At 39.7% G+C, this 14,579-nt stretch overlaps 1 protein-coding gene across 2 annotated transcripts in view; it reads right to left on the reverse strand.

Moving 5' to 3' along the window:
* Window positions 1-14,579, reverse strand: part of DYM (dymeclin) — a 211,736-nt gene that overhangs the window by 111,468 nt on the left and 85,689 nt on the right. For both annotated transcript variants that reach the window (XM_082302076.1, XM_082302075.1), the window contains exons 11-13: window positions 11,346-11,471; window positions 3,837-3,950; window positions 2,440-2,534 (exon numbers count right to left, since the gene is read on the reverse strand). In XM_082302076.1, the coding sequence (XP_082158202.1) occupies window positions 2,440-2,534; window positions 3,837-3,950; window positions 11,346-11,471 (335 nt within the window). The remainder of the gene's footprint in view (window positions 1-2,439; window positions 2,535-3,836; window positions 3,951-11,345; window positions 11,472-14,579) is intronic.

The raw sequence follows: 14,579 nt of genomic DNA on the forward strand, positions 1-14,579 counted from the left end.
ATAACTGAAACGTTATAGCAAATCTAGTGTATTTTGAGAGGAAATCGGGTTAACATACTTCCTTTATGGTGTTTAAACCTGCCAAGGAACCTAGGGCTGTAAAGTTCCTGAGAAGAAAATGCAGTAAAGTCTAACAGCAGACAGGCTGCTGCTGGAACTGGCTCTTCCTTCCAGCATGCCTGTGTCCTAGTCCCACAGGACATTTTACAACAGATTTTAATATATTTTTTAAGTAGTGTCTTTTGATTTATAAGCAATCATGATCACAGTGACAAATTAAATTCTTGGTGGTCATATTTGCCTATTGTCCAGATGTACAGTTTTCTAACTGCAGAACAAGATCCTCTTTCCTTAATACTCCTCTTGTTTTGCTGGTTCTGTTTCAAATCTAAAGTCACCTCCTTCATTACAATTTCCACTTAGAATAATATGGAGTGCCTGGCTACAAGAAGACAGAAGCTTAAAAGCAACAGCATGGAATACCTTTGGACTATGTAAGAATGTCATAGTATATATAATATAGATCTTATTGCCTTTTTTTTTTGCTTCTTCAGTTGATGAGTATGGCCATTTTCTCTATCAACCCTTACATTATTTCCAGACAGAACAATACAGCTCCAACATGTCTACAATTCTCCAAATGTACTGAGGTCTCAGACTAATTTATAGGATCACAGAATAGAACTATAGAACTATTTAGGCTGGAAAAGCCCTTGAAGATCATCAAGTCCAACCATTGCCTCAGCACTGCCAAGGCCACCATTGACCCATGTCCCCAAGTGCCACATCTGCACAGCTTTTAAACCCCTGCAGGGATAGGGACTCCAACAGCTGGACTCGATGATCTTCCACTGTGACTGAATTTCATTTCCCTGTTTTCTGCCATTCACCCCTTTGCCTTCTTTCTGCACACCTCAGTGTCAAGCAGCAGCGCAAGTCTATCTGCCTCCAGTAAGAACACCACAGCTAAAAATCAAGCAGCAATGTTAAAGTCATATTGTAACCATGCATGTCAAGAAACATGAGGAATAAGGCTCCCAAACATTAGAGGATCCTGCTGAAACGCTGCATGAAATCATTGAAAGAGAAATTCTTAGGTCTTGAGACTAGCAAGATAACCGCTTCCTGCCCCAAATACAACCAGAGGAACATATCTCACTTTGGGAGGCAGAAACAGCAGTAGAATAAAATAACACTAAATCAGAACCCAGGATCCTAGGAAGAAGCTCTGAAGTGGCAAATGAAGCATCACAGTAAGAACAAGACCAAGTTTTTGAGAGTCAGAGAAGTGTATCTCACACCACACCAGGATCTCTGCTTTCCAAACATTTCAAATGCTTGGAAAACTCAGACTTCATGTCTGTGATTTGAGAAATGAGCACAGCAAATATTTAAGACAATGTCTGTGGCAAGTAAGGGAAAAATAGCTCCATTTCAAACTCTGAACCCTCTTTACTTCTGCCAAGGGTATGAAAAGAGGGCAAGTATCAGGCAGGTGAAAGGCACCAACACAATGCATTCATTCTGGTAACCTGTCCTACTTTTACCACCAACCATTTTCAAAGGAGAAGTGTCTTGGAGAGAATTAAATCCTTAAGAACAAGCTGCATGTCATGTTAACCCAGTCCTTGACAAAGTGTACAGGTACACAATTATTATTTTTGGCACGCAATCTGTACCTGACAAGCCCTGTAACAATTTATTCCAGATCACATTAAAAAGGACCTTCCCAGTTTCCCTTGGAGCATGGAGCAGGGCTGGCTGCCAAGATGAGAAGGATGCCTGGCGCAGGGTTACCTGCCTTTACAATGTGCTCTGCAGCACAGAAACACAATAGGAAGGACCAAGTTCTGGCCTTGTTTTAGAACCAGAGTAGATACTGACTATTGATTACTATACAGATAATAAACTTTATCAGCTGAAAAGCATAGATCTATGCTTTATTGCCCATATTTGCAGGGTATTGTCACAAAATGATGATTGCATTATGTCTGATTTAAAAACCAGACCTTTTGCCAAATATTCAGGAAGAAATAAGCTGAAAATCCATGCTGTACAATACTTGAGAAGCACCACTCAGTGCATTTTTATAATAACTGGATACATGATTGAATTTGTAATTCACATAAATCCCTGAAAACCTTCTGTTTTGAAGGCAGCTATTGAGCTGTTCTGTTAAAAGGATCAAAAGGCAGAAGTTTCTCAGACAGAGAAACTGATATTTTTTGTGTCCATTCAGATCAGGTTGAAATATAGAGCAAGTTAGATTTATTTTGAGATTATTTAGTTACTCAGTTATGATTTCTGCTGTTTAGTTCATTGGTATCTACTAAGGCATGTAAAATTAATGTTCCTGTACTACTAAGGCATACAAAATTCATGTTTCTCTACTCTTGAGTTTCAGTAAAGATGATTTTCCAGCAGAGTCTTTATATTTACCTGATGATCCTCTGAGCAGCATACTGATGAAGTGAGCGGAACTGCGCCGACATATTTGCTAAGGCTGCCAGACAATTTGTATGAAGGTATTTGTCCTGTCAGAAAGAATAGGGAAGATAAAAAAACCAACACACCAAACTGTTCGTTGGATATGCACTGACACCTCTTTCAGGAATCATTCAAAAGACTGAGTAATAAATGTTGTTTTAAAAACACAGGGCAGAAATGCAAAGCATATATACTTGGTGATGTTTTAACACATTTTCTTAAAATAGAACGTTTATAAAAGAGTGATTCCATACAGATTTTAGAGTGTATACATATATATGTGTATGTATTTGACATGATATATATGTATTTGTCTTTCAGTGCTCATTTACAAAGGCACCACAGATGTAAAAAAAACACATGAAGACATTTTCCTCCTCTCTACCTTACCTCTCTCTCTCCTGTAGTCTTATCCTAAAACTTTATACTTCATAACTCATCTCCCTATTGACTCTTTCACAGCATATATCCCACAACTACAACCATACCCTACTTCAAAGCACTGGTCCTCATTTCAGCATCCCTGAAACCATTAGACCAAATAAGCATTTACCTGATGGCCCTTTCAAAGTCAAGGGTTTTCATAAAATGAAACTTGTCCACTTATCTAATCCAAAAGGGATTCATTTCCCTATTCAAGTCTAAAATATTCATTTACATAACATAACAGATTCTAAATACTACAAATATATGCCAAATTTGTTCTTGTACCTTCCTATTCTTTTTATCATAAAAGCAAAACCCTTACTTCTTCCAGTTTAAAATATATTTAATATTTTGGAGACTGTTTAATGTAAAAAATTCTGTGCCTTTAATTGTTGAAAACATTCAGAAGTGTATGATACTACACTTGTGTTTGCAAAAAGGTAAAAAAGCAAATGCTTGAAAAATGCACAAAACCAATCCAGGCTATTAAGCTCTGAAGTTCAAGCAGTTTTGCTCTGCCAGAGCTCAAAAAGGTCTTCTGGCCATGTCCCTGTTGTACTTCTCGAAAACACTAACAATAAATAGACCTGAAATTCCCACTTTTAAGTCATTTAAGAGAGGCAAACAGCCTACAACGAATCATTTCTTCTCATGAAACTAAGGAACTCTTTCCTCTCAACTGAAGATCAGTTTGATGCCTGAATTAAAGTCTTTATAGAACTGTACTCTATGAACTGGATGACAACACAGAAATTGTTACAAGTTGAGAAACACTTAGTTAATACAGCTGATCTGCCTATTTTCTTCCCTCCTGCAAATCCAGATGCCAACTGGTTGCAACAGAATAAAATCCGACCCCCTGTTTGAAATTGAATTCAAGCTGCTGAGGTTAGGAATTCACAAGTGCTCCACGTAAGTCTTACCCTTGTCCGTGTCATGTTGTACTGGATGGTTCTTATCACAACCAGTATTAGAAGACTCCCAAGTGAGATCTCTGTTAGGACACGCTCAGCATACCAAGTGATGTTTTTCAGTATCTGCAAAAGAAAACAATAAAAAAACACGTCTCTTCAGCACCTAGGTCTGAATATGAACATACGAATCTGTCTGGAATCTCACATTCCTTAACACAGGAAAATTAATTTCCAGTCTCAAATGTGACTTAATTTTTGTACTCCAAAGCATAATTAAAACAAAGAAAAAAAAAAAGGTCAAAAAAAAAGTAAGTCAGACCTCTGCAGCATTAACCACTAGTAGATCTCATCAACTTTAAGTCATGTGGAAACACACCAGGTGTAGAAAGATGATTACATTTGGCACTTCACTAATTTCTGTGCTCTGTGCCACCACACTCATACACTCATTTTGATCTTACCCTTTACCCTTTATAAAGCCTCCATTTACATTCAGGACACCTGAATAATTCTGCCAATGCCTTGCCATTTTCCCTCATCACTGGCTGGCAAGAGGCAGCACACAGGAGCTCTGACTGACGGGCAAGAGTGCACACACTGAAGGTGAGGGGGCAGATCCACAGGTGAAGTGTTGGCTTCACACTGAAGCCTTTCCCTTGACAGGTATGAGGTCTCTTCCCCTAAAACTTAGAGAAAGTCATCAGCTAGATTAAGAGCTTCATATCTTTCCCTGCCCTCCAGTATCAGGGTGGATGAAGTTAACCACCATTTCCAAGTTTATTGCAGAAGGAGAATCAATCCACTCTTTCCTTGTACTCAGCCAACCTACATGGAGGAAACACATGTACCCAACACCCTGCCTTAAAGGACTGGTAAAAATGACTCAACAGGAACTGTCCTAAAAACATGGAAAAGATCCTCTATAAAGTCAGGGTTATTCTCGGTCAAAACATAAACATGTTTAACAAGGACTACTGCACACAAAGTTATCGCTCTGTGTAACTTCAGAGACAGAAGAGAGACTTCAGGAGAGCTGCACAGGGACTCAAACAAGAGCCTGGAGGGACAGGACACAGGGAATGGCTTCCCAGTGCCAGAGGGCAGGGCTGGATGGGATATTGGGAAGGAATTGCTGTCTGGGAGGGTGGGCAGGCCCTGGCCCAGGGTGCCCAGAGCAGCTGGGGCTGCCCCTGGATCCCTGGTAATGTCCAGGGCCAGGCTGGACAGGGCTTGGAGCCAGCTGGGACGGTGGAAGTTGTCCCTGCCCATGGCAGGGGGAGGAACCCTGAGGTGAACTTTAAGGTCCCTTTCCACCCAAACCATTCTGTGAGTCTGTACCTCTGGAAGCTCTTTCACAGTACAAGAGCTATGTGAAACAGCATCCTTATTATGATTCATGTTAATTGGCAAGCTGATGCAGTTTTAGATATAGAAATAATGCTTTTATTATTTACGAAGAGAAAATAAAAGTTCAGATCCTTGAAATAAATTTTAAAGTAATTTTTTTAAAGTATCTCCATTATCACATGGCTCTTTGTCAGCACTTTCGTATTTCCCACAAGGAAGCTAAAATGAAGCCAGTGACTGTAACCTATAGATGGGAAAAACACTATTTCATGGCAAATGTGACAAAACATCCCCAGGTACAGACTCAGGTGTGGTGGTCAATGGTAAACACCTTTTGCAAAAAGGATCAAAAAATCAGAACAGGGAGAAGACAGAAACAACTTGAGAGGTATTTAAGGGGAGAATGGTCCAGGCTGAGGAACAAATAGGAAACACGAAATCACTACAAGAAAGGTTTCCACAAATAGCAGGCGATGAGTGGATGTGGAAACCACTATAATTTCTGATTATAACAAGTCACTAATACTATTTTAAGAGAAAGTGATGATGGTATAAATGAAAACAAGTCATCCAAGAAGTTTCAGTAAACAAGGACAACTAGTTGGGATGGACAAAATATATGATTAACAGGAAATGCCCGAAAGACAACGCAAAATACACACATATTTTCACAAAAAGAGGCAACTGAAAATTTCAAAAGCTGTTAGTGCAAGTAATTAATGAATTACACATACAAACTTCACTGCAAGAAGATACTCTGCTAGTGGAGAACTTGGATCATCCCATGGCTGCTAAGCGTAAACATATGGTCAGATAAAGCAAGTTCATGGGTTACTTCACAAATGCAAAATGCTAAAGTAAGTGTAGACGTTCATCCTGGTTGCCGTAATTGTAATTTCTTAATAACAGATTATTTATGACTATGTGCCTATACCTGTTCTCAAGAGAAGATTTTATATAAAGAAATAAATTAACCACTTTGACAAATATCTCAAGCTCAGCACTGGAACCTTCCAGAAGAAAAACATATTGTTATTGAAGAATACAGTATATGATCATTAAATAATGGTTACTCTCAGTAAAACATAAATATAACAGGGATAAGTTGTGGTTGTACATTTCATTTCCTGACTTTTAAATGCTTATTGAAAATTCACCAGACTTTTCAAAAAACAAAATACAGCTATGAAAATGGGTAGTATAAAATATTATTTGTTTTGACATGACACACAATGTAAATTGAAACCAATAGTACATAAAGGGACATATTTCCTGATGATTATTGAGAAGAAATAATTTCACTCAATTTGCTCTGAAACGATACCCAAGAGTTTGGGGGTTTTTTTTTCCCCTCTTAAGACAAAATTCACTTACTCTGGCCAAAAACCCATCGAGTTAATTGATTAAGTTTCTAATAAGTTACTTTTTGTAGTCTCTGATTTATGAGTGAAATAGCAAAGCAACCTCCTCCCACAAATAAAACAATCCCCATGTTTCCTCCCACCCTCTTTGGTGTGATTTTGTGGAACACAACGCTGTGTTTCACCAACCAAAGTGGAAGTTCATGATTCGCTCTATCCTGGAACTGAGACCAGATCCCATCATGCACTCTCTCCCACAGGGTGTCCCAATGGGACAAGAGGAATGGGACTGGGGCAAGTTAAGTAATCTCAAGTAGTACCTTGAGCCCTCCAGCATCTCCAGTGACAACCTTCTCATCCACCCATGGATATCTGTCCGATCTAAAAGCCATCACCATTCCCGTTTTCCCTCCTTGTAGCTTATTCCCACCTTCTCACCCTGCCAGACCCCATTCCACACATTCCTTCTCAGCTCTTTCTTTTACCTGCTTCCACTCCCCCCACCCACACCTTATCACAGAATGGTTTGTGTTAGAAGAGACTTTAAAGCTCAACCCACCTTCCACTATCCCAGGTTGCTCCAAGCCCCATCCAACCTGGCCTTGGACACAAGGGATGGGGCAGCCAGGGCCACACCATCTTCAAAGGGAAGAAGTTCTTCCCAATATCCCATCTATCCCTGTCCTCTGTGAGGGTGAAGCCACCCTCCTTTGTCCTACCCTGCCCATCCCAGTCTCTCATCAGAAAGAAGTCTGACTGCACCTTCCTCAGCTTTTTGTCACTCTGTTCCTATCCTGCTTCTTTACTAATTTCTTTTCTCAGCATTCCAAATCTTACCTAATTCTTGTTTAACTCTTGTCCGTCTCCCCTTCTGCACCATCCCATGTTTCCATGTACAGACAGTCCCATCCTGTTTAAAATTTCTCCTAACTGCTGTCACATCAGGGCTCCTGTTCTTACACACTTTCTTCAACGTGTGGATGTGGCACTTGGGGACAGGGGTCAGTGGTGGCCTTGGCAGTGCTGGGGAATGGCTGGACTTGATGGCCTTGCAGGGCTTTTCCAAGCCAAACGGTTCTGTGTGGTTTCAACCCCTGCCAAGCAGCAACAGGAACATCCCTGGGAGCACAGTTTTGTCCCACGGGAGCTGGGAGCCGCACTTGCACAAGCTGCAGCTCATCCCTGCTTACCTCAGCTGATAACGTGATCCCTGGGTAGGGGAAGATGCACACAGCCCAGATGGCTCTGGGAGCAGCAAAATGAGAATATTCAGTTTCCACAGACGTCAGGCCACCTCTGGCTACGTCTCGGCTGCGCAGATGGAAACAGACTGCTCCCCATGGCCGGAGACTAATAATTTGGTCACATTTAGTCATATTATCAGCAGCAGAGCCCTAGCACAAAGGCCACCTACCGAATTTCAAACTCCTAAGGCAAAACAGGAAGTTACCAGAGCTCGTTAAATAACATGTTGACAGCTGTAAGCATAGACAAAGACATGTTAATGCTCCAGTCTCACCCCTGAAACCTTCAGTGGTTCTCCCTGAAACTCTGAAAACACCAACCTGGGAAAAATGACAGTTACTGAGATAACTACTCCTTGAAATAGTACACTACTCTTAAAAAAAAGACAAATTCACAGTTATAAAGTTACATACCAGGACCTGTTACCTCTCCTCCACACTGAGGAAAGCAACCTGAGCTGGTAGGCAGCAAAATGTCCATTTCAAAAACAACAACAGCAACCACCACCATCCATTTGGGGTTTCGGAAGCATGAAGCATGAAAATATCTTAAATTTCAAAATCATCTACCTGGAACCAGTACCCCCACTGACCAATCTCATTGGTTTGTAGTTAATATTACAAAGGGAAAAAAAGAAAAAGCTTAGTCCTGGGGTGGTCTTTCAAGAATAATTATTAAAAAAATTAAAATGTTTTGATTAATTATTCTTTTGAATACCAGGCTCTTGGATAGCTACAACTCAGGGAGCACAAACTGCAGATGCAAAGAGCAGGAGCTCAGTTCGAATTATACCAAGCAGTGAGATTCTCACTCACTGTGAGTTTGTGTTTCCCACAACTTTGCTCATGAGGTATTTTTTAACACACTAAAAATAAACACAGTTAAATTGTGATTTACAATCTATCACCATTTAGTACAGCATAAAGTGCTACAGTAGCACAATAAGGTTATTGCTACATAAAACACCGTATGATGTTATTTTGACGTCTGATGTAATTTTATTTAGAATTTCATAAATCAGAGACAAAAGATCACCAATACTTGTCCCTCTGGGGAATTCTTATATTTACTTGTTTACTCTGCTATTATAATTACTGTTATTATTAGTGAAAGAAATTGAGTTCTGTGTGGTTACAGTGACCCAACTGCATTAAACCAATTGCAGGAACAGGACCTATGATTTTGATCATATTTTCCAGGCAGTTAAGACCACATTCATTTTAAATAAAAAATGCTTCAGCATCCTACAGCACTCAAAAAGAGTTTCTGTGGTTTCCTGATCTCCTTACCAGTTGGTATAATCACCAGATTTATAAAACTTTGCTTGCTGAAATTAATCTTAAAAATCAATAAATAAATGTGGGTTAAATGCCACAAAGGAAAATAGCCCATAACTGAACTGTACAGTCATGGTTCTTATACGAACAGTACACAGGATTCACAGCAGAGAGAAAAACAGGTTGATGTAAAATACAGCACATCTTTTTTCTTCATATTTTACCCAAGTGATGGAGGAAAAAAAAAATCCTGCTGTAACTGCTAAAATTTGGTACGTATTTGCAGTGCATGAGGTTTGTGAAACTGATGCTAGATGTTCATATTTTACAGAAAGGTCTACACAGATTTTCTGACTCCCATCATTTTGCAGACCTATAGTACTCTCCTAGGCTTCAGGAGATTTGAAGTCAATATTTAAGAAAGTATGAGACTAATTTCTTACTTAATACTATAGTTTTTGAACAGTAACTTGCTCATTCATACCTGAAAACATCAATTTAATTAATTCAAAGACATGGCTGAGGGGAATGGATTTATAACTATGATTTTGAAACTTTTTTTCCCTTACACTTATTCCCCTTCTTGGGATCTGTAGGAATGTGTAGGAGAAGCACATGCAGACAGGCCTGGAGGTTCAGGCACCTCACAGCCACCTCTCATTATCCACCTAAGAAGGAAATCCAGCAAAACTCTGGCCACACAGCACTATTAACAGGTGGAACCAGGAACTGCGGAGCAAGAAAACACAACCCCAGAGGAAAAGAAAGAAGCAGTTAGTGAACATCTGAAGTAAAATAAAAAAAAAAAGTGAAGAAAATGGAAGCAGCAAAGGCACAACTGAAAAAAACATCAGTGCAGGGTAAAAGGAACAAGGTGGGGTTTGTGTTTTTATTAAGATAGAAGTAGTAAACCAATATCCACATTGCAAGCAAACACTTCAACTCTTTTGGCAGAGTTAGCTGAAAGGCAGGATAAACCAGACAAGAAAACTTGATTTATATTTTCATTCCACAGCTGGATCTTCATTAAGGAATTTAAGGGAAATCTTCCACTTTTACTCATCCAGTAAGGAATTTATTGAAAGACCGTGTGTAAAGCCTCTAAAATGAATGAAGAGTGATAGCGAAAGAGACTGAGGCAGGAATGACACCTTGTCTGCTGAACTCCAACTCTCAAAAAGCCCAATTTACGAAAGAGGTTAAATGACTCAGTAACATGGAACCCAAAAATACACATCACACATATACACCTCTGGTGCACACGTACAGGTTCAAGGCACACAAATTTGAAGGTAGGAAAAAAGCATCTTCCCGGTTACTGTAGGTACTCCTAAAAGCTGCTTCCAAAGACGTTTTCCCAGGAAACTGCATTTAAATCATCTCTTCCTGGTTTCTAGATACAGAGCTATACTAAATAACCTGAAATTTCAGAGAAAAAGTACTGTAAGTCTCTACTGCTTGACACCAAGAAAAAAAGCCAGCTCCCTCCAAATCAGGCTGGAAATTCATCTAGGAGACAGTTCTGTTTAGGAAACTTGCTTTCAGCATTTTGCATTTCAATAACTTCACGAAGATAATAATTCACAAAGATAATAATTGCCCCAGAAGAGAATTTCTGTGTCCCAGTCAAAAAATTAAATTAAATCAGTGCAAATATCTCATGTATTATTGTAGTTTTAGAAGCTGGGAAACTAGGACATAATTGTCTAAGGTATTCTCCTACACAGATGGTCAAGGTCCATCAAAGCTAGTAAAAATTTGGATCCTGTTATATGGACAACATAAAACAGAAATTAATATGACAGAGAAACAGAAAAAGAAGTGCCAAGTAAGGAAGTAACATTTAGTCTGGAAAATACAACTCCAGCTAAAGGCTGCATCAAACTAGTTAAATGAAGTTTTTCAAGAGAAATAAAAAAGGTTTCCTGTTTTTTTTCCTCTTTTCTAGGCCCTCCACTTCCATGGCAAATATTCAGCAACTCTGAGGCAGCCTGCCCGGCTACTACTAGGCTAATTTGTAACAGGGAACACCAAAAAAGACAGAAAAAGATATATTTGCAGCATTTTCTCTACAGGAGGGAGTGTGTTTGTTCATTTCACTTGGGAAAAGTTTTGAAATCAGTCTTCAGATTACTTCTTCTTACAAAAGAAATATGCATATGCCATCAAATTTGGATGAGCCCATACAGCCTCTGCTGAAGGAACAGATCTGCCGATGTATCTTCTTAAAAGTAAATATTTAGCTGATTTTTAGAGCTGAAGGATTATTTACCAAAACAGCAACTCACCACTTCATGAATGGATCTGTTGAAACCGTCATCCTCTGTAAGGATCAGCAAAATGATAAGGGCCATGTAAACATGGTGTGAATTCCTTTCTTCAACGTGATACAGAATTTCAAGAATTGGCAGAACCTTTGGGGAAAGAAAAATGCATGTATGAGTTTAGTCTTCAAATACCTCAGATACAAAACAGAGGAGGCTCTAAAGGCCCCATGTATCACCCTGCCCTTGACAATTCATACCAATTCCTCCCTCTTGAAACAACCACCCCTGAGCAGCGACATACGGTGTCCAAACACCTTCAATCTGCTCCATTTCGTCTCACAATAGAGTCTAAACAAGTGCTTTCTTGTGGTCAGACACGGAATTTCAATCCCTAATAAATGAGATTCCCAGCCATACCAGTTACCATAATCTCCAAACGCTTCAGTCCTCCTCGCTACACTATGGGGAAAATAAAATTGTTAAACAAGATTTTCACCAGTCCAAGCAGGAAAACAGTTGTGTCTAAACATCTGTGCTTACTACAAGCCTGCTCTGAAAAGACTTTGCTCATCAAACCTAGCCAAGCACATTGGAGCTGAGGTGAACAGAGGAATTTTGAGACCTGAAAGTCAAATCCCATTTTGGTGTGTGAAGATAATACCAGAAAAAAAACAGTTTGGGTTGGGTTAAGACTAGAAGAGGCCTGTTTTTCCAATTTTAGATAATATGCAGCCAAAGAGAACTGACTGATCATTATGATTAGAGTTCAGCCCAAGGTCTTGCAACATTTCCACCAGGATGAACAGCTTAAGCCAAAGCCTTGCAATAATAATGAAAATGGGATTTCATTGCAACAGCAAGCATACCTGAATGCTAGTCCAAAGTTAATCCAGATGCAAACGTTGTCTCTCTACCAAATGAAAATTAGCTTTCTACTGGCTCAGTACAACGTGGCTTCCCTGAGTTGCAGAAATAGGCCGAAATCACAAAAAGCCCTGGAAAAAGGAACTGGAGAAAGTCCTCAGTTCCAAGAAGCTTCTAGACACCTAAAAACTTGCTGTTTTTCAAAACAGGCCAAATGCAGCTGGATGAATCATGTGAAACCTATTCTGGTGAGCAGCCAGGACACCAAGTGCTTCACAAGCCTCTGAAGTTACCAAAATGTTCTCTTACAACCAACCATCTTCAAAACAGTTCGGACATACTAAACCAGTTTCTATTAGGATGAAATGAGATTGATCTAAATGCTGCAGGCCACAAAATCTTTTGACATTGCTTTCATCAGGGTCAAGGCAAGACAACAACAGAAGCAGAGGGAGCATAAATTTACATTAATAGTTTTATTAATACTAAATAGATATTAAAATAAAAATATTTATCAAAATTACATGTTACAAACATGCTTCCCTCGCCATTTCAAAGGATCCTTCTTGCTCCTCAGTGGAAACCAGAGTTCCATCTTTGTGTTTTCTGAATACCAATTTTAAGTAAAGACCAGGTTTTCCCTAGAACTTCTAATCAGCACATAACACATAAAAATTAGTCCTTTTCCTTGGATGGGGAGAAAGAGAGACAAACACCATTGCTTTAGTCCACCATTCAACCTGTTTCCTTCCCCAACCCTTGCATGTAGCTTTGCACTGCAAAAGTTCTGTCATTTCCAAGTCCAAGAGTTATGATAGTAAGCTGGACAGAGCTGGAAGCAACATAAAACTAACGAAGAATTGCATTTACAACTGGACTTTGCAGGGAGAACAACAAAAGCCTTGCTGAATGTAACCACTGGAACAACTTCTTAGTTTTCTAGACAGATCCCAGATGGAAGAACAGAATGGTTTGGATTGGAGGGGACCTTTAAAGATAATTGTGATTCAATCTGGTTGTGTTAAACCATACAAACCACTCTGGCAAAACATATTCCTTCAGAACAACCCAAAAGATCTCCTCTGTCTACACCCATTAATACTAATTTTAACTGAAAAAGTCCATCCATGTCCTCAAGTGCTCCAAGTCCTACAAGTGTGTTGCTACAAACTACATTTAAAAACACATGATATTGACACATCAGAGCCATTCCCCTACAAGCCAACATGTGAAAGTACTGTTACTAAAGTTTCACACTTGCTACCGAAGAGTGGTCTGGCACTCCAGATCACGGCAATCAGCCCTCCTGCCCCAAACAAACCTCTGTTGCTTCCAAAGCCTCCGCTCCTTTGGCCATGTTTCCCCTTCCACTCCTCTTTCAGGCTTCTCTCCATCTACACACTGGACAGAACTCAGGGAGGCAAACTGCAACTTAGTCCTCTCTCACATGCCATTTCTGGATGGAATGAGAATCAATCCATACACTTTCTATAATTCTTCCTCCTTACAACACTTTTTCCTTTGTATATCAATTGCTGAGGTGCACACACACCTTTAGGACAAGTATTACTGTTCTTTAGGACAAGCACTACTGTTCTCAGAACAAAAACTATTTAACAAGTCACCACTTATGTAAAAAAGTTAGAATATAAGATTAAATTAAAACTCTAATCATATTAAAATGTAAAATTGGAAGTACTCTGGGAGATGCCTGGGAGGAGTCCTGGGTGGAACCTGGAGGAGACAATTTTCTTCAAAAGAGGAAAACTCTTAGGTAGTTTCCTTGGAAAAGTCTGGGGCTGAAACCTGGGTTCTCAGGTCACTATAAGAATTTGAAGAACCCTGGGAGATGCCTGGAAGGACTCTCAAGTGAATCTTGGAAGCAAGATTTGCAATTTAAACAGCAAAAACATTTCAGGTATCTTCTCTGAAGGAGTCCAGGGCTGCTGCCTGGGATCTCAGGTGTCTCAAGTAAAGGTAGAAATTGCAGGAGATGCCTGAGAGGAGTCTCAGGAGGATTCTGGAGGAGGCAGATTCCTCCAAAAGAGAAGAATCCTCTCAGTTAATTGTTTAATCATATTAAAATTTATCTAGATTTTCAACCAAAATGCACTTCTACACTTCTAAGCCACATACACACATTACAACTTTTCTATCTATCTTCTTACACAGTGGCTTTGTCCAACCCTGTACTGAGAAGACAGCCACCACTTCTTTTGTACTGCTGACCCTTTTCTCACAGTCATCACACTACCACTACTGCACCACTACTAACACTCCTCCCTCAGGAGCAGCTTCTAACTGGCAAGACACAGCTACCATTAAAAAGTTACTTTTAATCCCCAAAACAAGTGGCAGGTAAAAACAGACACTGAAAATTGCAGGTCCAAG

Source organism: Coloeus monedula (assembly GCF_965178545.1).
Source record: "Coloeus monedula genome assembly, chromosome: Z".
NCBI classification, from domain to species: domain Eukaryota; kingdom Metazoa; phylum Chordata; class Aves; order Passeriformes; family Corvidae; genus Coloeus; species Coloeus monedula.